Here is a 26840-nt window from a genome sequence, read left to right as displayed (position 1 = left end):
CAGGAGAAGTGGTACTGTGCAGTGTCCATATATACAGAATAAGAGCAGATACTGACAAACAGACATTCCCTGCCTTACTAACTTACAGGCTGCTTCTACTCCTCTAAGTCTTGAGGACCTTAGGTATTGTCATGTGATATACTTGTGTGTCCAGATCTACTGCGCTCATGTATGTATAGGGACTATAGTTCTGTGAACTGAAGCAAAAACTGAAACAAAACCACAATGTACAATAATTCCCAAATACATATAGGGGGCTGTGCTACAGTGCAGGACTGGAGGCTAAATTGCTTCCCCTCTGCAATATTAAAGCTGTGAACCACCTGAGGTGAAAAGCTCAACTTGCCTCATGGATGGTGCGCCCTTGAATGGAAAAGTGCGCAATCTTACAGTCACAGTGTCACTCCGTGTGATATTGTGTACTGGCTCAATAATTATAATATCAATCATAAAAATACACCATTTACAATAGATTTCTGCACAAAACCTTTTATCTGGAGTGATGTTTTAAGCATCATCTATGCTAGATTTGAAATGAAGCAGAGGATATGTATATGTTAGACTTCAGATGCTGTTGTGTAATGCAAGATGTAAATGCTGCAGACCTGTCACAGATTTTACCCTCTGCATCTGCAGCAAACATTTAGTTCAAGTTATATGAAGATTCTGTTGTGGAAAATTTCTGCAGAAAGTGGATGTTTTTTGTTTTGTTTGTTTTTTCTTAAATCTCATCCATTTTGCTGCTACTGTAAATGCTGTGGATTTCAGGTCTGTAATTCTGCTGAAGATATTCTGCCCTGTATCCGCCACGTGTGGCTGTACTCTTAGTGCATGTTCACATGGTGGATTGCTGCGATTTTTGTACTTTGAATGCTGTGGACCTGCTCGTGGTTTAGACATTCAATGAGCGGGCACCCACAGCGCCTTCCAGTGGCGTCTGTCCGGACACTGTGTCAAGAAGGAACATGTTCCTTCTTGGTGCGGTTGTGGCTTTAAACTGCTGGAACCATGAATGGCAGCACTGCCTCCTATTGCAAAAATGGGAATGCCGAGCGCAATTTTGGTAGAGAATCTGTGCCAGAATTCCAACGGGAAGTTCTGCCATGTGAAGGGGCCCTTAAAGTAGCATCTACATGATCTAAAGAGTTAAATCACAGGAATGCGAAAGTGCTGTAAATTTCCTCCTCTGTCTGTTTTTTTGTGTGAACCGTATGTGGAACCATTCATTTCAATGGGTGTGCATTCCATTTCCGTATGTACGTATTTCCGTTCCACAAAAAAATAGAACATGCCCTATTATTGTCCGCATTACAGGCAAGGATAGTACTGTTATATGAAGGGCCAGCTCTTCCGTTCCGCAAAATACGGAATGCACACGGATGTCATCCGTATTCTTTGCGGATCCGTTTTTTGCGGACTGCAAAATACATACGGTTGCGTGCATGAGGCCTTACTGAGAAGTTTGTCCAAGATAATTTAAAATTCTACTAATGCCCTCAAAAAGGAAGAAGGTATGCTCCTCAGCTCCTAGCAAGCTCTGCCTCCAGTGCCACAAGATGTAAGGTAGCTATCCTATAAGTCAATGTTCAACCTCTTAAACAGGCCTTGAGACATGACTTGCATAGTAATTAATTATTCAAGTCATATCTCAAGGCCTGTTTAAAAGATCGAACATTGAGCTTGCTAACAGCTGATTTGCAGGGCCACTTTTGCCATGAGGCAAGATGGGAATCTTGCCTCAGGGGCCAGCTGACCTGCCTATGATGGGGCAGCAGTTTATGCTAGGTCACAAGGCCAGAAGCCTATAAGTCAGAAGAACAGCGCAGGTGTTGTTACTGCTGGTGGCACTATAGGGGGGTCTTAATGCCCTATGGGGGCAATATTAATATTGGGGCACTGTGGGGGCATTATTATTATTGGGCACAATATGGAGTGCATTACTTCTAATGGGGGTGCTGTAGGGGGCACTATTAATATTGAGGACGAACTGTGAGTGGTGGGGACTATTTCTGCAGTTTAGGGTTTGTGGGCATTGGGGAGAACAGAGGGTACAGTATTGGGGGTAGCAGCAGGATATTTTTGGAGCACCAGGAAGGGGAGTATTTTTGGAGCACCAGGAAGGGGAGTAGTACTGGCGGGGAGGGATTTTTGCCTTAGGCAGCAGAAAGGCTAGAATCAGCCCGGCTGATTTACGTACCCTCTTCCCAGAATTCCAGAGAAGCGTTGCCTGGCCTATAAGACTCCTCACGCCGATTAGGCGCTCTCTAAAAGGAGATATACTACCTCCTAAGAATTAATGCCCTCAGATACTGTAATAAAAAAAATTACATACACCTTTCTTCGTCTATGGTCCCTCTCCTACTTTTTACAGACTTGTCCATGAGCGCCGCAGTCAACCACTGTTCTCAGCGGTATACCTTAGGGCAAATTCACACGACAGTATGTATTTTGCGGTCTGCAGAAAATATGGATGACGTCCATGTGACATCCATTTCATATATTTTTTTTTTTGCTTATCCATTGTAAAAATGCCTATTCTTGTCCGCAAAACGGACAAAAATAGGGCATGTTCTATCGGAAGGGACATATGGACACCATGTGCAGTCGGCATTCTTTGCGAACCCATTGGAATAAAGTGGATCGGATGCAGACCAAAAATACCGTCGTGTGAATGCACCCTACGGATAACCAAAATTTATTGCAGTAGCCCATGCTGCATGTTGGACACCTCATGGCTGGTGTTCTTTATGCAATTATTTTGCATCAAAAAAATAGTGCACTTTTCAAAATTGCATGGCAGGTTGGAAAAAGTGTTGCGAACAGATAAATTTGGCAAACTTCATGCACAACACTTTTTCAATCACCCTGCAACAGCAACGTATCAAGCATTTGGTTCCTGTACAGAGTGGTAACAACGTAGCCTTTCTTATAGTAATGGCTTCCTAATACTGTGCAGGTATATACAATCCTATATGTTCATGAAGTAACAATTAATATGCTTGCTAAAAAAAAAAAAATATCTAATGGCTTGCAATAAATTGGGATTAAGGCAGTAAATCTGATTAAACTCAGACTCTAGCAGACGAGCCAGATTTTCTTCGAGATTATGCTGACTTCTTTGGGGAAAAGTATTTCCTGGGAAGTTAATCTTTCTTTCTGAGAACGTTCTCGGTGACCGCGCAGCCCTTCAAGTCTTCATTATTCGGTTCAGTACAACCACAGTTTATAAAGGTTTTATTTGTGGTGTGAGCTAGGCTCTCACGCTGGTACATTACACTTGTTTCTCGAGGAAACGCATAAGGAACATACATTTTACCACAGCTGTACAAATACAGATCTCCTTCACTCCTCATAAATCGTCCTCACACATCCTTATGGTACAGAATTTACAGAAGAACATAAAAGCAGAGCCATACATTTAAAAAAAACAGGAAATGAAACCAAAAATTCCCTGGGTAAATACTGTTTCTATAGAATATAATATTTTTTTCATTGCTTATACAGCACCAACACATTTGATAGCGCTGTGCACACATTGGAGCAGATTTACTAACCCTATTAATGGCCTAAACTTAGACCGGCAGTCTAGACGTGCGGTGCAGGGATGGACACTTTGAGGGTCATTTACGAACTGATAAGTCTTTTTTTTAATGTATATCCCTCACAGATTGCGGCGCAAAGGAAACTGGCGTAGATTTAGACAGGCGATGGATTCGCTGAAGTTAATGTAGAGGCCGGCGCCTGTACATAACTGTGGCAGATCCACCACCAGCGCAAGGTTTATTAAGACCGAAGCCTAAAACGCCAGTCTTAATAAATGATCCCCTTTTGTCTAACACTATACAAATTATGTGTTGGCTTAGTTTGAGACAAGATTTTACACCACAATTGTGGCGCAATTTTGTCATAGAAACATAGAATGTGTCGGCAGATAAGAACCATTTGGCCCATCTAGTCTGCCCAATATACTGAGTACTATGGATAGCCCCCAGCCCTATCTTATATGAAGGATCGCCTTATGCCTATCCCATGCATGCTTAAACTCCTCCACTGTATTTGCAGCTACCACTTCTGCAGGAAGGCTATTCCATGCATTCACTACTCTCTCAGTAAAGTAATACTTCCTGATATTACTTTTAAACCTTTGCCCCTCTAATTTAAAACTATGTCCTCTTGTAGCAGTTTTTCTTCTTTTAAATATTCTCTCCTCTTTTACTGTGTTGATTCCCTTTATGTATTTAAAAGTTTCAATCATATCCCCTCTGTCTTGTCTTTCTTCCAAGCTATGCATGTTAAGTTCCTTTAATCTTTCCTGGTAAGTTTTATCCTGCAATCCATGTACTAGTTTAGTAGCTTTTCTCTAAACTCTCTCCAAAGTATCAATATCCTTCTGGAGATATGGTCTCCAGTACTGAGCACAATACTCTAAATGAGGTCTCACTAGTGCTCTGTAGAGCGGCATGAGCACCTCCCTCTTTCTACTAGTAATTCCTCTCCCTATACAGTCGTGGCCAAAAGTTTTGAGAATTACATAAATATTGGAAATTGGAAAAGTTGCTGCTTAAGTTTTTATAATGGCAATTTGCATATACTCCAGAATGTTATGAAGAGTGATCAGATGAATTGCATAGTCCTTCTTTGCCATGAAAATAAACTTAATCCCAAAAAAACCTTTCCACTGCATTTCATTGCTGTCATTAAAGGACCTGCTGAGATCATTTCAGTAATCGTCTTGTTAACTCAGGTGAGAATGTTGACGAGCACAAGGCTGGAGATCATTATGTCAGGCTGATTGGGTTAAAATGGCAGACTTGACATGTTAAAAGGAGGGTGATACTTGAAATCATTGTTCTTCCATTGTTAACCATGGTGACCTGCAAATAAACGCGTCCAGCCATCATTGCGTTGAATAAAAATGGCTTCACAGGCAAGGATATTGTGGCTACTAAGATTGCACCTCAATCAACAATTTATAGGATCATCAAGAACTTCAAGGAAAGAGGTTCAATTCTTGTTAAGAAGGCTTCAGGGCGTCCAAGAAAGTCCAGCAAGCGCCAGGATCGTCTCCTAAAGAGGATTCAGCTGCGGGATCGGAGTGCCACCAGTGCAGAGCTTGCTCAGGAATGGCAGCAGGCAGGTGTGAGCGCATCTGCACGCACAGTGTGGCGAAGACTTTTGGAAGATGGCCTGGTGTCAAGAAGGGCAGCAAAGAAGCCACTTCTCTCCAAAAAAAACATCAGGGACAGATTGATCTTCTGCAGAAAGTATGGTGAATGGACTGCTGAGGACTGGGGCAAAGTCATATTCTCCGATGAAGCCTCTTTCCAATTGTTTGGGGCATCTGGAAAAAGGCTTGTCCGGAGAAGCAAAGGTGAGCGCTACCATCAGTCCTGTGTCATGCCAACAGTAAAGCATCCTGAGACCATTCATGTGTGGGGTTGCTTCTCATCCAAGGGAGTGGGCTCACTCACAATTTTGCCCAAAAACACAGCCATGAATAAAGAATGGTACCAAAACACCCTCCAACAGCAACTTCTTCCAACAATCCAACAAAAGTTTGGTGAAGAACAATGCATTTTCCAGCACAATGGAGCACCGTGCCATAAGGCAAAAGTGATAACTAAGTGGCTCGGGGACCAAAACTTTGACATTTTGGGTCCATGGCCTGGAAACTCCCCAGATCTTAATCCCATTGAGAACTTGTGGTCAATCCTCAAGAGGCGGGTGGACAAACAAAAACCCACTAATTCTGACAAACTCCAAGAAGTGATTATAAAAGAATGGGTTGCTATCAGTCAGGAATTGGCCCAGAAGTTGATTTAGAGCATGCCTAGTCGAATTGCAGAGGTCCTGAAAAAGAAGGGCCAACACTGCAAATACTGACTCTTTGCATAAATGTCATGTAATTGTCGATAAAAGCCTTTGAAACGTATGAAGTGCGTGTAATTATATTTCACTACATCACAGAAACAACTGAAACAAAGATCTAAATGCAGTTTAGCAGCAAACTATGTGAAAACTAATATTTGTGTCATTCTCAAAACTTTTGGCCACGACTGTACACCCAAGCATTCTGCTAGCATTTCCTGCTGCTCTATGACATTGTCTGCCTACCTTTAATAATGACCCCTAAATCCCTTTCCTCAGATACTGAGGTTAGGACTGTATCACTGATTTTATATTCTGCTCTTGGGTTTTTATGCCCCAGGTGCATTATCTTGCACTTATCAACATAAAATGTTAGTTGCCAGATTTTTGACAATTCTTCTAGTTTTCCTAAATCCTTTTCCATTTGGTGTATCCCTCCAGGAACATCAACCCTGTTACAAATCTTTGTGTCATCAGCAAAAAGACACACCTTACCATCGAGGCTTTCTGCAATTTTGCTGATAAAGATATTAAACAATATGGGTCCCAGAACAGATCCCTGAGGTACCCCACTGGTAACAAGACCTTGGTCTGAATATACTCCATTGACTACAACCCTCTGTTGTCTGTCCCTCAGCCACTGCCTAATCCATTCAACAATATGGGAGTCCAAGCTCAAAGACTGCAGTTTATTGATAAGCCTTCTATGTAGGACAGTATCATAAGCCCTACTAAAGTCTAGATAAGCGATGTCTACTGCACCTCCGCCATCTATTATTTGTCACCCAATCAAAAAAATCTATAAGATTAGTTTGACATGATCTCCCTGAAGTAAACCCATGCTGTTTTTCATCTTTCAATCCATGGGATTTTAGATGTTCCACAATCCTCTCAAGTATGGTTTCCATAAATTTCCCCACTATTGATGTCAGGCTTACTGGCCTATAGTTGCCCGATTCCTCCTTACTACCTTTCTTGTGAATGGGCACAACATTTGCTAATTTCCAATCTTCTGGGACGACTCCTGTTACCAGTGATTGGTTAAATAAATCTGTTAATGGTTTTGCTAGTTCACCACTAAGTTCTTTTAATAGCTTTGGGTGTATCCCATCAGGCTACTGTGACTTATTTGTATTAATTTTAGACAGCTGACTTAGAACCTCTTCCTCTGTAAAGACACATGCATCAAAATATTTATTAGTCTTCCTCCCTAACTGAGGTCCTTTTCCTTCATTTTCCTTTGTAAAAACTAAACAGAAGTATTCATTGAGGCAGTCAGGTAGTTCTTTATCTTCTTCCATATACCTTCCTTCTTTTGTTTTTAATTTGGTAATTCCTTGTTTTAATTTCCTTTTTTAATTTATGTATCTGAAGAAAGCCTTATCGCCTTTTTTCACTGACTGAGCTAATTTCTCTTCTGCCTGTGCTTTAGAAGCTCTTATAATTGCTTGGCCTCTCTCTGCCTAATCTTATAAATTTCCCTGTCATCGTCGTTTTTTTTTATAATTACTAAATGCTATCTTTTTGTTTTTAATGATTTTGGCCACTTCTGCTGAGTACCACAGTGGTCTCTTCCTTTTTTTTTGCTTTTACTGACAAGCCTAATGCAATTATCTGTTGCCTTTAATAGTGCCACTTTTAAGTAGTCCCATTTCTCCTGGACTCCAATGAAACTGTTCCAATCTGATAGGGACTCATACACCACTAATCTAATTTTAGAAAAGTCAGTTTTTCAAAAATCTAAAACTTTTGTTTTTGTGTGGTGTGACTCAGTCACTGTACTTATAGTAAACCACACTGACTGGTGATCACTTGTCACATCTTAGACCACTTCCCTCTTCAGTCTAGACGCAGAAACTTTCTCTAAACCGAGATGCACCAAATTATGCCACTTTCTGGTGCAATTTACACCAAAATGTAGATGCACTCATATTAGTAAAAGTGGGTCATTGTTATCACTTCTATCAGGGACAGAGTAGGACTACCAAATTCATTCTATATTATGCACAAGGAGAGCAATGAAAGGGGTTTGCTGGCCCCTAAAACATGGCTGAATTGGATCTAAATAGCTAACACTAAGTTTGTAGTATAGTTAGAATTTAATTTTAGAGCCAGTGACTCTTGGCCACTGCCACGTTTTGTGGTCCAATATCCATAGTGATATTACGACAACAGTCAGGGGTTGTCTGCTGCTATCATATAGCAATTGTGTGATGCTAAGAAGATAGGGGACAGTTTACTTGAAAACTCCTTTGACCTATCGGTATGCTTTTGAAGTGTTTGAGAAAACCAATAAAAATGTAAAAACATGGTCACAGTTTGCAGGATCTGCTTTTGGCCATCATCAAACCTAGGACCATGCCCTAGAACATAACAGAACTAACCATGAAGCTGCCATGATGGATGCGTCCAAGTTGGAAATTTAATTGAGAAAGTTTGCAGGGAATCTGTCAATATGGTGTTTTCATAAAATCAGTTTATTGGGTGTAGCACAAGCAGAGCATTGCGGTCCTCCATATTCTTGTGCTGCAGTTTTCTCCCATTCTTCCTCTACGGATTGATGGGGTTCTCCTGATTATTGAGCACAGGAAGAAAGCTGTCAAACAGTGGCAGGAGGCCCTGACGGCTTGTGAGGAGTCTCCTGAGCTTGTGCATATCATTGAGAGGACTCCTGGCTCACATTTTGCTTGTACTGAACCTTATTAACGGTGATTGTAAGAAAACTACATCATTTTATCAAGTAGATAACACCCCACTGATATCAAGGTGTCTGTAGCTACTATAAGCTGCCCTGGATAAGACAGCAGAAATCTGGTCACAGATTGACTTTAAGAAAGTGATAAGGCTAGTTTCACACTAGCGTTAGTGAGAGCCGGCAGGCTGTACCAGCAGGGAATATCCTGCCGAGGCTCTTTGGATCCGGTGTTGCAGGAAACTATACGATTGCTGTCCAGCCTCATGAACTAGAATGGGGACCGGCAAAGATCCGTCCGCAACCCAGCAAATATGCACAGAGTGGTTTTAGTCCCGTTGATTCTGTGCATATTTGCCGGGTTGCGGCCGGATCTCTGTGATTTTTATAATGAGGATTGACAAAGTAAAAGTCTCTGATACATTGCCTGGAATCTTAGCGCTGCTGATCCCAAAAAGTGACGCGAGTCAAAGTCACCAGGTAATTCTCTGTAAAGCTTATATAGGACCGCGCTGCTGAATCTTTACACCACAGGGCTCATTTCTGGTAACCCGGACATGGAAGAAAAGGGCTTGAACCCACAAGAACTCGCTCCCTCAATCAACATAACCTGTAGGATACCAAGGGGTTCACAAAATCGTGAAGCACTTCCTCATCCGCTTAAATAAAATGGTTTATTATACTCACAAGTATCCACTTGCAACAAGCATATCACAAAGATACAAGATAAAAGTCTTCCACGCTGGCCTACCCGGGTTTCGCAATTAAGCTTCGTCAGGGGCGTATAGCATGCTCCAAACTCAGCTGTTTAAAAACCTAATATAATCCCGCCCCAACCTAAAAACCCTCCCACAAAACAAAAAGCAATAAATATCATAATAAAATACAATAAACACAATTAATACCCTAACTTCTATCTAAGTTCGCTATCTTATTCAACCTTTGTGTTCCTTTATTGCACTAATCCATTTGTAGACCATTTGAAGAGGCTGTAGGACCTTCGGGTAGGTGGAGTCTGAATACTAGTGATTGGCTAGTTGTTCACATGTGACCGATATCACGTGATATGTGACAGAGGTAATGGATTTTATGAATGAAAAGAAGATTAGGCTGTATGTTTAGATAATTCTGGAGGTGTGTGGTCTACAAATTGATTAGTGCAATAAAGGAACAAAAAGGTTGAATAAGATAGCGAACTTAGATAGAAATCAGGGTATTAATTGTGTTTATTGTATTTTATTATGATATTCCTTTTTGTTTTGTGGGAGGGTTTTTAGGTTGGGGCGGGATTATATTAGGTTTTTAAACAGCTGTGTTTGGAGCATGCAATACGCCCCTGACAAAGCTTAATTGAGAAACCCGGGTCGGGCAGCGTAGAGAACTTTTATCTTGTATCTTTGTGATATGCTTGTTGCAAGTGGATACTTGTGAGTATAATAAACCATTTTATTTAAGCGGACGAGGAAGTGCTTCACTATTTTGCGAACCCCTTGGTATCCTACAGGTTATGTGGATTGAGGGAACGAGTTCTTGTGGATTTAAGCCCTTTTCTTCCATGTCCGGGTTACCAGAAATGAGCCCTGTGGTGTAAAGATTCAGCAGCGCGGTCCTATACAAGCTTTACAGAAAATCCTCATTATAGACTCGCCTGTTGAGTTTAACACTGGATTGGAACGGTGACAATAGTTGCCCAGAGTGAAGAAGACAAATGAAGACAAGCAGACTTAAATGACAATTAGCACTAGACGTACGCATCAAGGTCAACACTTTATTACCATATACATATATCATCATTTATATATTTATGTCAGGTTAAAGAGCTTCCATTCACTGAAACAAAGGGACTTGTAAAACATCTTCATTAAGCAGGAAGAGGAAATCAGACAACAGATCCTTGGAAAGATCTACTCCTTAACACTGGAGTCTAAAAATGTCACTCTTGAGGCGTCCAGCACAGAAATAAGAGGTTGGTGGAAGGCCAAATGAGTTATCACGGCACGCCTGCACAGTAGAGTTCAAGAAAAGGACTTCATGAAAAATAACGCCAGATGGGCAATGAAACGAAGAAACTGGATGGAGCCACCACTCAATAAAGCATGCCCTGATGACTATGGTAAATCAGATACTGTGCAGGAAGCACGTGAACTGAAGTGTTCCTTTTTTTATGAGTGTACCTGTGTACGGTCATAAAAAACAGGAATGCTCTTCGCCAAGGATTGAGGCTTTAAAGGGGTTTTGTGAGTCAATATTGTTGGCCTATCCTCAGGGTAGGTCATCAGTATCTAATCAGCGGGGGTCCGACTCCAGGCACCCCCACCGATCAGCTGTTTGATGAGGTCACGATGCTCCACCGAGCGCTGCGGTCTCTTCCTAGGCCAGTGACGTCATGTTCACCATGGGCTAGGACCTAGGTGAATCTCAGTCCCATTCAAAAGAATAGGCATAGCCAATATACAATGTATGGTGCTGTGCTTGGTATGCTGTGAAGAAACCGCAGCGTGCAGCTGATCTGGGAGGGTACCAGGAGCTGGACCAATTAGATGCCGATGACCTATCTTGAAGATAGATAGACCATCAATATTGAACTCCCAGAAAATCCCCTAAGAAAGCAAGTTGCACTGAGCCAAGGTATCAAAACAGTAGAATTTCTAAGGATAAATCAACTACAGTAAACTCAGAATTTTAGTAGAATGCCTATTAAAATGTATTGCATATGCCACCCTCTAATAGCATCAGAAGCCCGGCGGTCCTTCAGTGCCATGGTCTGAACATGATCCTTCAACTAGACAATGATTCTGTCTTATGTTGGGAAATTGGAGATAGTGTAGATAAGTACACAGTCTCTCCCAACCAGGCCAGAGACAATGATCACATTTCTATATTCTGAGATAGTCTTCATTATTTCACATAGAATAAGAACAGCTGAAATAAATTAGTTTTCTACAGATACATCCTTACCCTCATCTGGAAAATGGAGAACTTTCTGTTCGATATAGTCTGGTTACTCTACCTGACCAGTATTGGACTTCCCAAGCCAGTAATTAAAATCAGGAGGCCAGTGCCAGAAAAAAAGATTAAAAAAAATAAAGCAAATTTATTCTAAAATTCAAAAATTTGGCCAAATTTTTTACAAAAAATGCTGATTGTAACAAACCCGAATTTTGTGTGATTCAATTTGGGAGAATCGAGATTAAGAGAGAGAATGAGAGGCTTTTCCAATCAGAGCACTTTCGATTTGGGTCAAATTTATTAAAACCCTAAATGAATTGGACCTGAATCAAATTTTTTAAAATCCACTCATCCCTAGTAAAAAAAAAAATCATTCACTGAGATTTAAAGGGGTTGGACCATCTCAGACATTGATGGTATATTGCTGGGATTTGCCATCGTCAGGTCAGTGAACTGCGTCAGGCAGCTGCACACCTCTAAGGGAGTCTGGAAACTACCTAAGCACCAACTGGGTTATTTCCAGCAGTCCCACAGAGGTGAATGGAGGGATGATCTTGAGCTTGCACAGTGTGCTGTCCATTCACTGCTATGGGACGTACAAAAGCACCTGAGTGGGGTGTGATTTCCTTCACTTCATTCTAGAGATAAGTGCAGGTCTCACCTCTGGGACCTACTCCTATCAGACATTGATGGCATATCCTAGCAATATGCCATCAATGTCTGAGATGGGCCAAACTCTTAAAAGAAATAGCCTTCCAAATGCAAGGAGTGGAACATAGGAAAAAGTAGTAGTGGAAGGAGGTGTGCAAGTCCCTACCACTCAATGGAGAGAAAGTTGGTGTAGGGTTAGAATGGTGAGCAGAGAACCATGGTATGAGGGTAAAATGACTTGGAGAGGCTGAGCGCAGGCGGTCTACACATTGTGGTGAGGGTGAGTTGTATTTCTGGAGGTGGGAGCACAGCCCTTAGAAATGGGTGCTAGGTCCCGCTGAAGTGTCCCGTCTTGTCATTCATGACAGCAATAAATGGAATGATTTAGGTCATAGGCCACAGACGAGCAAGTTCAATGTGGGAAACTTGCTGCGTGCGGCAGTGCGAGTTCCCATTCTTAACTCTGCTCCTCTGACAGCATATGTGTCCCTGCGAGACCTGGAATCTACACTGAAATAATGCAGTCAGTGTAATTCAGTAGATTCCAGGTCTCGCAGAGACACACAGCATTATTAATCATTATAATGCTGTATGATCCCGTCAGAGGAGCAGAGGTCAGAACGGGAATTCACACTGACACACGCTGCGAGTTTCTCGCATTGGACTTTCTCGTCTGTGTCTGGCCATAGGTGGACAGAGATGTAGGATGAGTGCAAGGGCTTGTTGTGACAAAGTTAATGCACACACCAAAATGGTAACTCAAACCTGGTATGACACCATAGTCACAAAACCAACCCCCTGGCCATTATTTTGCAGGAATGGGCATCTCTACCTTAGACGTATGCACTGAAGGCCCATTATGTGCAGAGGAAGAAGCAATAGCGGAGAACCTCTTGAAAGCCAAACATGATGGTGGAAAAGCTCAATACAACAAGGGGAGGTGCCGACAACTACAAAAACAACTTACTACAAGTCAAATAACATGTATGCGAAACAGGTCCCCATATGAATGGGATGTACAGGTTAGTGGTGGGCTTTATGCACTTTTGTATTTACTGAAGCAGTTTTCATGTATTATTTTTCGCGGTCATGGTTCGTGTAGCTGGTGGAGAGTGACATTTTTATTCGTGTAAACATCTAATCAGATACAGTGATAGAGGTACAACATGATACTATACTACACACATAGTCCTAGCCTAAGAGGACTACAATTAACATGCTGCAGTGACCAGTCCGCATCCTCTTCATGATTCTTTATAATGCTATTACGTCATACCCTGCCATGCTTGAGATCCAGTGTGTACATGGAGCTCCGCCCCCCCCCCCTTCTAGTAACTGATGTGCCGACATAGGAGCAGAGACCGAAATATCTTAAGAATCGCAACGCACCAAGGCTAGTGGTGAACGACAATGGAATATCAGATAGAAGTCAATCCGGACATGGATACAGCACTCGTAGCGTCTTGGAACACACACTCACATTTACAGCTATTCATAAAGAGAATTTCGAAGGGTTACACTGATCTTTAACTCTGTCACAGCCAGGGGGAAGGTGGGCCTTGCTGGCCCGTTCAGAAATTAAGTAAAACCGCCAGTAGTTACCTGCCATACACATAGCAAAACCGGCTGCTGATCAGTTAAATAAATTTTGCGGAATCTTAAAATCTGACGTCACACCCTCCCCGTGGACTAAGGCAGAGGAAGTATCTGCAGAGGGACCAGTGGGGGACGTGGGGGACGTGGGGCTCTGGAAATGTCTTTTTTTTTTTCTTTTTATCTTTTAGAAGATAGGAATGTAGTTATCAATCTTGGCTCGGTGTCTCTGGGCGATGCACTCTGCGATCCACACAATGTTTCGGCATTCCTGCTCCTTTAGCTTCACAAATGCATAAAACACACCAAAGTGGAACTGGTTCAAAAAGGCCAATTTATTCAACTTCACCTGTAAAGAGAAAAAAAAAATTTTTTTTACAGTCACAAGGAAGAAATGGGCAGAACATATAAGGCTACTTTCACACTTGCGTTTGGTGCGGATCCGTTATGGATCTGCACAGACGGGTCCGTTCAGATAATATAACCGTCTGCATCCGTTCAGAACGGATCTGTTTGTATTATCTTTAACATAGCCAAGATGGATCCGTCTCGAACACTATTGAAAGTCAACGGAGGACGGATCCGTTTTCTATTGCACCAGATTGTGTCAGTGAAAACGGATCCGTCCCCATTGACTTGCATTGTGTGCCAGGACGGATCAGTTTGGCTCAGTTTCGTCAGACGGACACTAAAACGCTGCGACGTCAGAAAGCCAGAGTGCCGTAATCTCGCGATGCGCGAGCTAGCGCATGCGCAGTGTCGTCAGTGTTCCTTCCCTGTGCTGGCATCAGCCTCAGGGAAGGAACTGCGCATGCGCTAGCTCGCGCATCGCGAGATTACGGCACTCTGGCTTTCGGACGTCGGGGAGCAAGGAGGAGATTCTGAGGATGCGGGGCGGTGCTGGGCTCCTTCACGCTGGACTCATTTTACGTACAGGACACATCTCAGGTTAATTTTCATATGGATCAAAACTTTTTTTTTTTACACAATAAAAGCACAGAGAGCTATGGGGACTGGGTATTACGGATGTGCTAGCGGCCATCTAGCAACCCATGTCCTCAGCTCTATACACAAAATCCCGGTGACAGGTTTACTTTAAATCCGCACAACAGGTAAATTTTTGCACAGAAGAAAAAAGCAAAGTCAAATCTTATTCACATTGCACGAAAATCTGCGTGGACAGAAATGCACATAATCTGCACCATGTGCAGGCACCCTAAGGCTGGGTTCAGATACGAATGAAAATCCAGCGGACAAATCAGCTGCAGGTTTTGCTGCCTTTCCGCCATGTACTGTATTACATGTGGTTTTTACCGTCAAAAAGCCATCGGGCTGCACCCTCTCCACTGCAAATGAAGTAATCTGCAGGAGAAATCGGCTTGTGCTCAAATCCACAGATGAGAATTCAGAAACTTGTATCCATTTTGCTGGTGCTGTACAACGCTGCGGATTTGTCCCATGAAAACTCACGACGGCAAATCAGTCATGTGCGACCCTGGCCTAAGACAGCGCCAAAACAAGGCACAAAGTAGGTGGAGAAAAAAAAACTGTCGCAAAAGTTGTCAAAAAAACACGTGTAGCATGTCAGAAATAAAACAAAACTGTGGCGCTTGCGCAGATCAAGACACAATCCAGGCGTTGAGATTGATACATCTAATTGAAAATATTTAAAGGGCTTTTCCGAGATTTAAATACTGATGACCTATCCTCTGGATAGGTCATCAGTATCTGATCGGTGGGGGTCCGACACCCGGGACCCCTGCTGATCAGCTGTTTGAGAAGGCACCGGCACTCCCGTGAACACCGCGGGCTTCTCACAGTATACCAAGCACAGCGCAGTACATTGTATAGCGACTGTGCTTGGTATCACGCTCAGCCCCATTCACTTCCATCACGTGGCCATCAGTCACGTGGCCTAGGGAAAGCTGCGAGAAGGCCGATCAGCCTTTTCCCAAACAGCTGATCGGCGGGGGTCCCTGGTGTCGGACCCCCACCGATCAGATACTGATGACCTATCCTCTGGGGTGTTTAAGTCTTGGAAAACCCCTTCAAGATTAAGGTGTATTTTGTGCCTGGGCCATTTGTAGGTTGCGCCAAATTGTTTTTAAAAAGCATCGAAGGAAAATGTGTCACGATATGAGAAAAAAAGCCCCTTTTTGTGACGCAATGTGCAACAGGATGTACCATGAGAAATTATCCACTACTTTTTATACCACCTGGTATAGTTTTTATACAAAATGGGCATCAAAAAAGCTGCACAAAAAAAATAAAAAAATTATTGGGAGCAAAAGTGGTCTAAAAACAGAAAGAAAAAAAAAACGTGTGTAGAATGTTGTAAATTAAAGAAAACTGTGGCACAGATCAAGGCACGATCCAGGCGCAGTAGTGAGACTGATACATCTGCCCCAAAGTCTTGTTACTAAAAATAATTAACAATTACATTTTATTAGTATATAAAAAAAAGTACTAAAACACCCAGATTTACAGACACCGGGGGCATTTTGAGTTATTAGGCATGGGTAAAATCCTAAATAATTTGGTACCGTATGTCTAGGTAACCAGTTCCTTTAAAATCAACGATAGCGTGGCGCCGTTACTTCTCCTTTAACTCCCACAGCCTGAGACATCTCTGTGAGGTTGATGTAAAACATGCATGACTGTCTTGTTTTTGACCCCATAAAGCTGCACAGTTTAATTACACGGAAATCTGGCACAAAGTCAAAGACCTTATCAACCTGTAAATGTTTTATGCACCACGACTGAACTCTTAATTAAAACGGACTGGCAAAAACCAGTTACAAAGCCACTAAAATCTTGGCAAAACATCTTACCCTTTGGCTTAAAAAAACAACAAACTGTGGATAAGGGTACTGGCAGGGGCTCAGCGTCATCAAACAGTCTGTAGATGAAATGCACCGCTCAAGTATAATGTCTGGTGGCGGGGATGGGAAAATGGAAGCATTAAAGGGGTCCTCCGACTTCTATAGAAACCTTTCCAGTGTCCCTAAGGCCCCATTCACACGATCGTATTTTTTGTCCTGCTCTTGTCTGCAAATGCAGTCCGCAGTCCTAGGGCTCATTCACACGAACGTAAGGACTCCGAGCCTGTGCTGCGGACCGCAAAGAGCGGGCACCGGCCGTGTGACTCCCAGATTGCGGTGCGGACCCATTGCCTTTTTCACAATGGCCACTAGACCTGCAGCCACATGGGCCATAGACACAATGGACGGGAGAGTCCCCCATTGACATCTATGGGAGAGTTTTCTAGCCATGCTCTGTGACCTGTGCAGAGATCAGGAGGGAGCAGAAAAGTTGCGATATTACCTCTGTTAAATAGAGGTGATGCTTGCCATTGTAATCCTGCCGGTGATGATAATGAGCTGACTGCTGTAAAGTCACGACATAGGATTAGGCCTAGTGTCTGTTGTGAAAACCACCCTATTTTTATATAATATATATATATATATATATATACACACAGTATTAGTAGTGGAAAATTGAGAGGAAAAATGAAAAAGTCTATAAAATATATTTTTAACAAAAGGGTTATTTTCTGATAACCCATTCGGGGTCCCTCTGATGGCAGGCTCCCTTTAACGTGTAGGATCTCTATACTATAAATGTGAACTACCTCCAGAAGTATATGAAGACAGGCCTCCTTAATTGAAAGGTGATGTCTACATTCAGTAAATACAGTCATGACTCTTCTTCTCTTACTAGCAGAATCCAGGACCTCTGCCATTTGGATGATGACCTGGCACCAGCACAACTCGTCTCTGGCCCCGGAGGATTAGAAAGAGCATTCTGAGACGGACCGCAGCCAACATCTTGTGTGCTAAAAAAGTGACCGAGGCGTAGTAACAGCCAAGCAAACATCTGCTCCTAATGGCTGTTATCAGAGAAGGGCACAGTGTAGTTGCGACACGGATGTGGGGTTGGGTGTTTCAGCTAGGCACCATATCCCTCAGATGGCAGGGTCATATCAGGCAAAGGAGATTTTTATCTTGTAATATTGGTAGAAGGTTGATGACTAGGTAAATCGCCGTGCCAAATACATGCGTAAAAGGGTGCGAATGTGTAATCACGGAAGCTTAATCTCCTGATAGTATATCTTTTGGTGGAAACTTACAAAGGCTTTAAAGCGAAAAGTGGCACCATCATTTGGGACTTTTGCCCTTCTCGTCACTTTTCTAAAATTGTAGGGAAAAGGGGCAGGTCTTAGCCTGAGGGGGTGGAGCCTCCATAGCCCACCTCCACAAGCCGGCATAAATTCTAGCGCACATCTTCGCCAGCCCATACCCAACACAGATTTGAGTTTCTGGCCATAGATGTCACAGTAAAAGCGTAAAGCGGTAGACGTTTCCGGCGGGAAAACGTTAAAACAAAAAAGGTTTCTTGATTGTAACTAATCTAAAAGCAAGGGCTAAACCCAAAGCTTCATAATGAAGGCAGAAGACCCCTAACCTAGAGAGTATAAGAACGTAGTATGAGTAATGACCGAGGTGGCCACGTAACGTGATAGAGATTATGCGATCGCCACTCGTTCTGAATGAGTAAGGATCTACGCATCGGTGAAGGCTTTGACCAATCACATTCAATGTTATTCAGTGTTTTTTTTTTTACATCACATGACAAGCTGCTGGGCTGGACAGAGGCCTTAAAGGGGATTTCTACAAATTCTTGATGGCCTATCCTCAGGATAGGCCATCATTATCTTATCAGTGGAGGTTTTGCACATGGCACTCCCACTGAGCGGCGGGTTTGAAAGGGCTCAGTAGCGCTGAGGCCTCCTCACAGTTTACTAAGTATAGTGGTAGTGTTGGTATTGCAGTCCAATCACTTTAACGGGACTGAGCTGCACGTATGAATATAAAGTCACTGACCTAGGAAGAGAGGGTGGCGCTCACTGGAGCGCCACGGCCTCTTCAAACAGCTGATTGGGCCCCTACCGATCTAATATTGGTGACCTATCCTGAGGATAGACCATCAATATTAAAGTCCTACAAAACCCTTTTAATGAATATTCATGAGCAGCCATTTTGATCAAAGGGGTATTCCCATCTAAGACATTCATAGTATATCCAGAGCACATGCCATACATGTCTGATTGGTGATGGTCCCACCTTGGGAACCTCTATCTACTGGAAGAAAAATGGGCCAGTGACCCCCGATACCACCAGGTGAGGCAGGCGTAACCACATGTGTGGGTCTCTCTCTATGTATTCCAGCCACAGGATGAACGGAGACAGTGAGGCCCGTATCCTCTTCTGTGGATATGGAAGAGATGAACATACGTGCTTTATGTAGAAAACAGCCTTCACAAAGTGCAAAGTTTAGCATATTATTCTAAAATGACGGGCTCACACCGTAAAAAAGCATTTTGGTGACTGATGGTTATTAAACGGAGGTATACAGCTTTCTTCTAGAATTTTCCTCTACTGGGGATCCAAGATAAAAACTGTACTAACCTGGCCTTGGGGCATTTCTTAGGCTCTGTTCACATAGTGTCTTTTGACACGAGAAATTTAGAGCGGTCTTTTCTTGGGCGTCTTCTTTCAAAGGCTTCTCTTCAGGGCTTGAAAATGCCAGAAATGAATGCTGTGCATTGAACAGAGGCAGTGGGAGAAGCACTGTCACTACTGGTTCCAGTGGTGATGTCCGGATGGTGGTCATGACCGTCAAGAACCTCATACAGGGAGGGAGCTGCTGGGGCTAACCAGATCCAGCACAACCCTAGCAATGACAATTGTCACTATAATAGGGCTGTTTTCCCTGTAAATGAGTGCAGCCCTGGTTACAGTCAAAAATCCGATGGCAAAACAAAAAAAAAGAAAACAGAAAAAATAAAAATAAAGGAAAAACTCCTCCCTCATCAGCAGTTGCTGTAGCACTATCCATTAACTTTAGACTGACATGTAATACATCAAAATAGAACACAATGCCAAGACTTGTACTAGTGATATCATTACTGTAAATACAGCTCGAATAAATTTTTTTTAAAAATAAGTTATTTTTTATTTATTTTTTAGCTGGTAAAAAGATTTTAAAAAAATAAAAATGTTTTAATTGTAGCTGCTAAACTGATATGCTTCAAAACAGATGGACTGTGTCTAGTCCTGAAGGATCAATCAATATACCTCGGACAAGAAGCAGTAAAAGGCCTCATGCACACGACCGTTGTGTGTTTTGCGGTCAGCAAAACACGGATGGCGTCTGTGTGCGTTCCGCAATTTGCGGAATGGCACGGACAGCCTTTAATATAACTGCCTATTCTTGTCCGCAACAAGAAAAACAAGATTTTTGGATAACTTACCAGTAAAATCTCTTTCTCGCTCTTCCTTGGGGGACACAGGAGACCTTGGGTATAACTCAGCTCCCTAGGAGGTGTGACACTAAGTGAAAACTGTTAAGCCCCTCCTCCAGCAGCTATACCCTCAGCCTGCAGAGAGAGACTGCCAGTTGCGTGTCCAAGTAGTGAGAAAAGGCAATGACCAACAATGTGGAACCAACCAGCCAACTACCCAACGGGGTAAACCAAGTCCGGAAACAGTGTAGAAAAAACAAATGAATGGGTGGGTGCTGTGTCCCCCAAGGAAGAGCGAGAAAGAGATTTTACTGGTAAGTTATACAAAAATCTCGTTTTCTCGCCCATTTTCCTTGGGGGGCACAGGAGACCTTGGGACGTCCGAGAGCAGTCCAAGAGGGGAGGGACCACAGCTCCAAGGCGAAGCACCCGTAGGCATCAAGGAACCCGTAGGCAGCATCCGCCGATGCATGAGTATGCACCCTGTAGAACTTGGTAAAGGCATGCAAGAAAGACCAGTGGCCGCCGTGCACAAATGTTCGACCGAAGCCCGATGTCTCTGGGCCCAAGATCTCCAAGTCCGATAATAGATCCTGGACGAAGCACGGCCGAGGGCAAAAACCAGTGTGCCCGCTGGAAATCGCCTAGGCAAGCGAGAAAAAAAACTGACGTGATCAGGCGCAGACCAGTAGCACGGGCGGAAGAGTCCGGCAAAGCTGGTCCATCGGCCCACGAGCAACTTCGTCCCGTAGCCACCCGGAGTGGGGGAGCAGAAGAGCGGACGGAAGGAACCGAAGGGGTCCGTCCAGTAGCCGACAGATGCCAGGACAAGTCAGGGTAAAGTCCATGTCGATGGTGCCACCGGAGGAAGGGGTTCTACCATTCCGGTGAGGGAGATTTAAGGACAATCATTGACCGAAGAGTAGTCCTCAAGCAGGGACAACAGCAGGAAGGGATGAAGATGGCCTTGCTGTAGAACGCAATGCAGCTACCCCCAGTACAACAGGAAGATAGTAGTCGCGGAACAAAACAAAAAAAAAAACAGCAGGTAAGGCAGAGACAACTAACCTCGAGACGGATGAGGTATAATTGAGGGAACATCACTACCTCAGACCCGAGCGAGCGGATTACCAGTACAGGGAGTGAGAGGCTACGGCCTACCAGTTAAGGGCCAATATGGCAAGAAATAGAAGGTAAGTGCCGGAAGCACTACCGTTACTGCTGTAGAGACCCAGATTCAAGCCTGGGGGTCAACTTACCGAGAAGGTAAGTTTACAGCAGGACCCCCGCTTAGAACGGAAAAACGCAATTTGTCACCTAAGCGTGAGGACAGAACGCGGTAGGCACAGTAAGTGGGCACACGGCCAGTACAGCTAAAGTGAACGAGGGAGACGGTCCGAGGTCACAACAGGAACTTCGGAACCATCCAAGTCAACAACCATACTCTCCCGAGGAGAGGGCTGTGAAGGAACAGCCTCTGAAGCCTGACCGGGGCAGAAGCCACATCGGAGGGATATGCCCTGAGCAGGAGCCAAAACAGAGCCGGCGAGAAGAACGCTGGCATAACACCTCCAACCGAAAGGAGGAGTGGGTAATAGGGTAGTCAGAGTAGGACAGCTCAAAGGCAGAACACCCGATACTCTGTGTGTCGCCCGGCTCACCGCCTCGCAGAAGGCGAACACCCTGAAGAACCCAAGGTGGAGGTCCCCCGGACCTGGCATAACTGAAGCACCCAAGAGAAGTTGGGTGACCCTCCAAAGGAGAGCAGCCCGAATCTGGCAGCAGAGCGGCACTAAAGTGCAGAGGGCGCCCATAGGAAGGACTCATACCACACCACATCCGAAGAGGAGGGAATGGTAGTAGGTGAGGGAACCGTAGTCCCGCCAGAGCCAACGTAGAATTCGAAGGGCGCTGCAGACAGCCCTCTCATCCATGAGACCGCTTGCGCAGGGAAGCAAAGCAGCAGGAGGACGAAATGGGTACGCATCCAGGAGCCATGAACACTCCACGGTGCCACGGTGCCAAAAGCGGAACCGCAAAATACTGTCCAAACCCGAGAATGGGCACCGCCTAGCTCGGTGCAGGCAGAGAGCAAGTAGACCACGTCCAGACCAGGTGGAAGCAGAATGATTTCTTCGGAGAAGAGTGTAAGGGCTCTTTCACACTTGCGTTCTTTTCAGTTTTATCCTAATGCATTCTGAATGGAGAGAAATCCGTTCAGGATGCATCAGGATGTCTTCAGTTCCGGAACGGAACGTTTTTTGGCCGGAGAAAATACCGCAGCATGCTGCACTTTTTGCTCCGGCCAAAAATCCTGAACACTTGCTGCAAGGCCGGATCCGGAATTAATGCCCATTGAAACGCATTAATCCGGATCCGGCCTTAAGCTAAACGTCGTTTCGGCGCATTGCCGACCCCGACGTTTAGCTTTTTCTGAATGATTACCATGGCTGCCAAGACGCTAAAGTCCTGTTTGCCATGGTAAAGTGTAGTGGGGAGCGGGGGAGCAGTATACTTACCGTCCGTGCAGCTCCCCGGGCGCTCCAGAGTGACATCAGAGCGCCCCATGCGCATGGATGACGTGATCGCATGGACATGTCATCCATGCGCATGGGGCGCTCTGACGTCATTCTGGAGCGCCCCGGGAGCTGCACAGACGGTAAGTATACTGCTCCCCCGCTCCCCACTACTACTATGGCAGCCAGGACTTTAATAGCGTCCTGGGTGCCATAGTAACACTGAACGCATTTTGAAGACGGATCAGTCTTCAAATGCTTTCAGTTCACTTGCGTTTTTCCGGATCCGGCGTGTAATTCCAGCAAATGGAGTACACGCCGGATCCGGACAACGCAAGTTTGAAAGAGCCCTTAGGCGTGCGGCTAGCATCGTATCCCAAGAGAAACACGTATGTCGCGGGAGGAAGGGGGACATACGTACGGTCAGCCCCGTAAGCAGTGAGAATGCCAACCCACCTACGGGAGGAGAAGGCATAAACGGCCCATACAATGCACAGAGCGCGCATGAATGTTCACCCACTGTAAATATTCACTCTGGGAAGGGGGCCATCGACAGAGCACAACAGTATCTACAGAAGTGCAATATGCCGCCTGGAAGGAAGTCATGCACAAGACTAGTACAGTATGCGATGGAACGCAAGCAGTCCGCCTAGAAAAGGGGCATATGCACCTGGCAAACCAGCATTCGGCAAGAGTGTAAAGGCCCGCCTAAGAAGAGGGTGATGCCCAAGACCAGTACCGACTTCAGAGAAGTAGGGCATACCATATTCCTCCCAGAAGGGGGTCATGCACATGGCCGCACTGAATCCAGTAGGAAGGCAGGAAGTCCGCCTAGGGAAGGGGGACATGCCCATGGATACCATTGCATTAAGTGATTAAGTGCAATAATCCACCTAACACCATATCCCGTGAGAGTGCAACTACCCCGCCAATGAAAGGGGACATGCACGAGGCCAGCACAGCATGTACAAGGTTAGCCTTGAGTCCTGTGAGTGTGCAAAATTCTGCCTATGTAATGAGGGGCGGTCATGCACATGGCCAGCACCGCATCCAGTGGGAGTGCAAGTATTCCACCCAGGGAAGGGACTCATGCACATGGCCAGCAATGTATCCGGTGAGAGTGCAGTATTCCGCCTAAGGAAGGGGGTCATGCACATGGCCAGCAACGTACCGGCGAGAGAACAACCACAGGCAGTGAGAGCGCATTATGCCGTCTAAGGAAAGGAGGCATGCACATGGCCGGCAGCGAATCCAGTAAGAGTGCAAGAATTCGCACCTGGGAGAAGTTCCCTCCCCCTGCAATTAAGGCCGGAATCGCGGCCTAGTAGGCCGCGAAGCCGGGGCCTAAATTTGCGGCGCCCGGCCGACCGGGATGTACCGACGGTTGGCCGGGGCCTGGAGAGACCTGGAGCGGCGCGAAGGCGTCCGCATGTACATGCCGGCCGCGGGTGCCCACCCCGCGGGCCAGAAGAGTCAGGGGCCCGGAGAAGAAGGGCCGGATCTGCGGCCTAGTAGGCCGCGAAGCCGGGGCCTAAATTTGTGCCGCCCGGCCGACCGGGAAGTACCGACGGTCGGCCGGGGCCAGGAGGGACCCGGAGCGGCGCGAAGGCGCCCGCATGTACATGCCGGCCGCGGGAGCTCACCCTGCGGCCAGAAGAGTCAGGCGACCGGGCTGGAGAAGCCACTCTCTCACCATCAGCCGTCTTCACCCTCGGTCCGTTCTAGCAGGGTTGCCCCTTCAGCTACTGGCACCGTAGTGGCAGGACGCTGGAAGAGGGACTTGGCGTGCGGGCCACCCTGGCGCTGACGGGATGCAGGGGAGCTAGGCTGCCCTGGTCCACCTTGCCTTCTGTGGGGGAGGCAGCAGTGCGGATGACCGGCATTGGCGCAGCTCGACCCTGGGAGAAACAGAGAGGTCTAGTGAGTCTCTGTTGTCCCTGAAGAGAAGAAGAAATCCAGAGAAAAAATAAGAGGGGAGTGTCTTGCCTCCTTGGACACTAAGCAAACACTGGCAGTCTCTCTCTCCAGGCTGAGGGTATAGCTGCTGGAGGAGGGGCTTAACAGTTTTCACTTAGTGTCACGCCTCCTAGGGAGCGGAGCTATACCCAAGGTCTCCTGTGTCCCCCAAGGAAAATGGGCGAGAAAGGAAAGGTTATATTTTTTTTGCAGACCACAGAACGGAGCAATGGATGCGGACAGCACACGGCTGAAGTGAATGGGTCCGCATCCGAGCCACAGCTGGACCAAAATAACGGTCGTGTGCATGAGGCCAAAGCCACATTCACATGTGTAGGGAGGCTCCACTTTAGATTTCATCAGATGTGACAGGAAGAAAACCGCGGCAGAACACCGAAAACCACAATGAAACCCAGTATGAGTAAAGACGTGCAAATCGGTTCTAAACTGATTGAATTACAGGTAGTTGTGAATTTCTCCCCCCAAAAATTCAGATTCTAGCAAATCCAAAACTTTTGTAATTAGTTTGGGATGAATTGCTTAAAATTGTACAGGTCAGAAGGCCCGCCACCAAAAAGGGATAACTTTTGCACTTTTTCCCCCCATTTTTTTAAATAAATCTTACAGTGCATTGTGTTATTAAACAGGCTACACCGGTTACCATCTGTTTACCGATAGACATATAGGTCACTGTCACTTTGACATTTCTAAGGGCTCATTCACACGACCATATGAAGGAGTCCGCAACTGTTCCACAATAATTTCAACGGGGCCGCAAAAGATGAGTAGTAGACACAGTAGTTCCTTTCCGCGGCAACGCAAAAAAAGATAGAGCATGTCCTACTCTTGTCCACAATTGCGTCATGTGAATGTAGCCTAATACGGTCTTGGCGTTAAAGAGCTTCAAAGGGGTTGGATACAGTCCTAGGAGACCCCAGAGGGTCATACATGACTTTTCAAGGCAACTGGGGCCCTTTCGATTTGGGACCCGAATCAAATCCGACGACTGTTTCAAGTGAATAGGACCTGAAACCATGTTCAAAAGATTTGGTCATCTTTAATGAGGAGTCAATAGGGTCCATTGGGGGTGGGGCATTTGTAGTCTTGACGTGATGTATCCAGAAATGCGAAGAGTGAACAGAGTCCAACACCGTAGTCCCTCGAGCACTCTTCTTACACGGCTGTAATCAGCTTCATTTGGTGCCGTTCCTGGGTAAATAAAGCAGAAACCTCATGGGACGGTCTTAAGTTATTCTGGTGATTAAGCCCGCCTGTGCAGAGGTGTCATGGTCACCCCCAGGCCTTGCAGCCGTATACAGATTACATGTGGTGGCGAGTACACGTAACCCTTGAGTGCAGAAACATCTGCCAACAGCGTGCGCGTTCCTGACCTCGATGTACCGCAGGTGCTCAAGCAGAACAGTCATTTGATACTGAAGTGGAAAAAAATAAAAAGCACACACTCAGCAAAGCAGCAGATAGATCCTGCTCTACCATGACAAAGTAGGGGAACGACAAAAGAAAATGAATTTTCATACTACAAAACCATCTGTAATATATGAAAAAAAAAAAAAAAGAAAGGGCTGCAGGCCAAGCGAGGCTCAAAAATAGCAAGAAGGATGAAGACGTTCATCTGGATCTCATCATTCTCCACGAGCAGCTAATGAAGTTCTGCCGCAGCGCTGCCAAACCTTAATGGGTCTGCCTTGCTAGACATTGTGCTGCTTTTCTGCAGCTGTATGATGAAGGGCAGGTTCCAGTACATCCACATATTGTTACCTCGTGTTCGAAGAATCGGTCTTCCAGGGTTTTATCTCCGGGATTGTTTCCTGCGCCTTCAAACAGCAGTTTATACTCCTGAAAGGAAGACACGTGTGTATGAGAAGCTGCGGCAACATAATCCACACGTACAGACGTAACACGGGTTGTGCACTTGGCAGCTGAAGATATCTGTGTTGGTCCCATGTTCATATGTGCCCGCATTGCTGAGAAAAATGATGTTTTATTATACGCAAATGAGCCTCTAGGAGCAACGGGGGCGTTACCATTACACCTAGAGGCTCAGCTCTCTCTGCAACTGACGCACCCTCTGCCCTTTGGTGGACAGGGCCAGGTGTGATCATGCTTGCCTGGTCCTGTCAATCAAAGTGGAGCGGGCGCCGCAGTTGCAGAAAGAGCTGAGCCTCTAGGCGTAACGCCAACTTTTTCTCAGCAATGCGGGCAAATATGAACATGGGACCAAAACGCATGTCTTCTGCTGCCAAGAGTATATAGAAGTATATACAAACAGGTCAGACAGTTTTATAGGAAT

The 26840-nt window shown here is 45.1% G+C and overlaps 1 protein-coding gene across 1 annotated transcript in view; it reads right to left on the bottom strand.

Annotated features, from left to right (window-relative positions):
- Positions 1 to 13252: 13252 nt before the first annotated feature.
- Positions 13253 to 26840, bottom strand: part of ATP6V0D1 (ATPase H+ transporting V0 subunit d1) — an 81659-nt gene continuing 68071 nt past the window's right edge. The window contains exons 7-8 of the mRNA XM_040409067.1: positions 26309 to 26386; positions 13253 to 14102 (exon numbers count right to left, since the gene is read on the bottom strand). Coding sequence (XP_040265001.1) covers positions 13941 to 14102; positions 26309 to 26386 — 240 coding nt within the window. The 3' untranslated portion in view covers positions 13253 to 13940. The remainder of the gene's footprint in view (positions 14103 to 26308; positions 26387 to 26840) is intronic.

The sequence above is a fragment of the Bufo bufo genome, chromosome 10 (genome assembly GCF_905171765.1).
Source record: "Bufo bufo chromosome 10, aBufBuf1.1, whole genome shotgun sequence".
Lineage (NCBI taxonomy): Eukaryota > Metazoa > Chordata > Amphibia > Anura > Bufonidae > Bufo > Bufo bufo.
The sequence above is the reverse complement of the archived record's forward strand: the minus strand, read 5'-3'. Positions and strand labels throughout refer to the sequence as shown.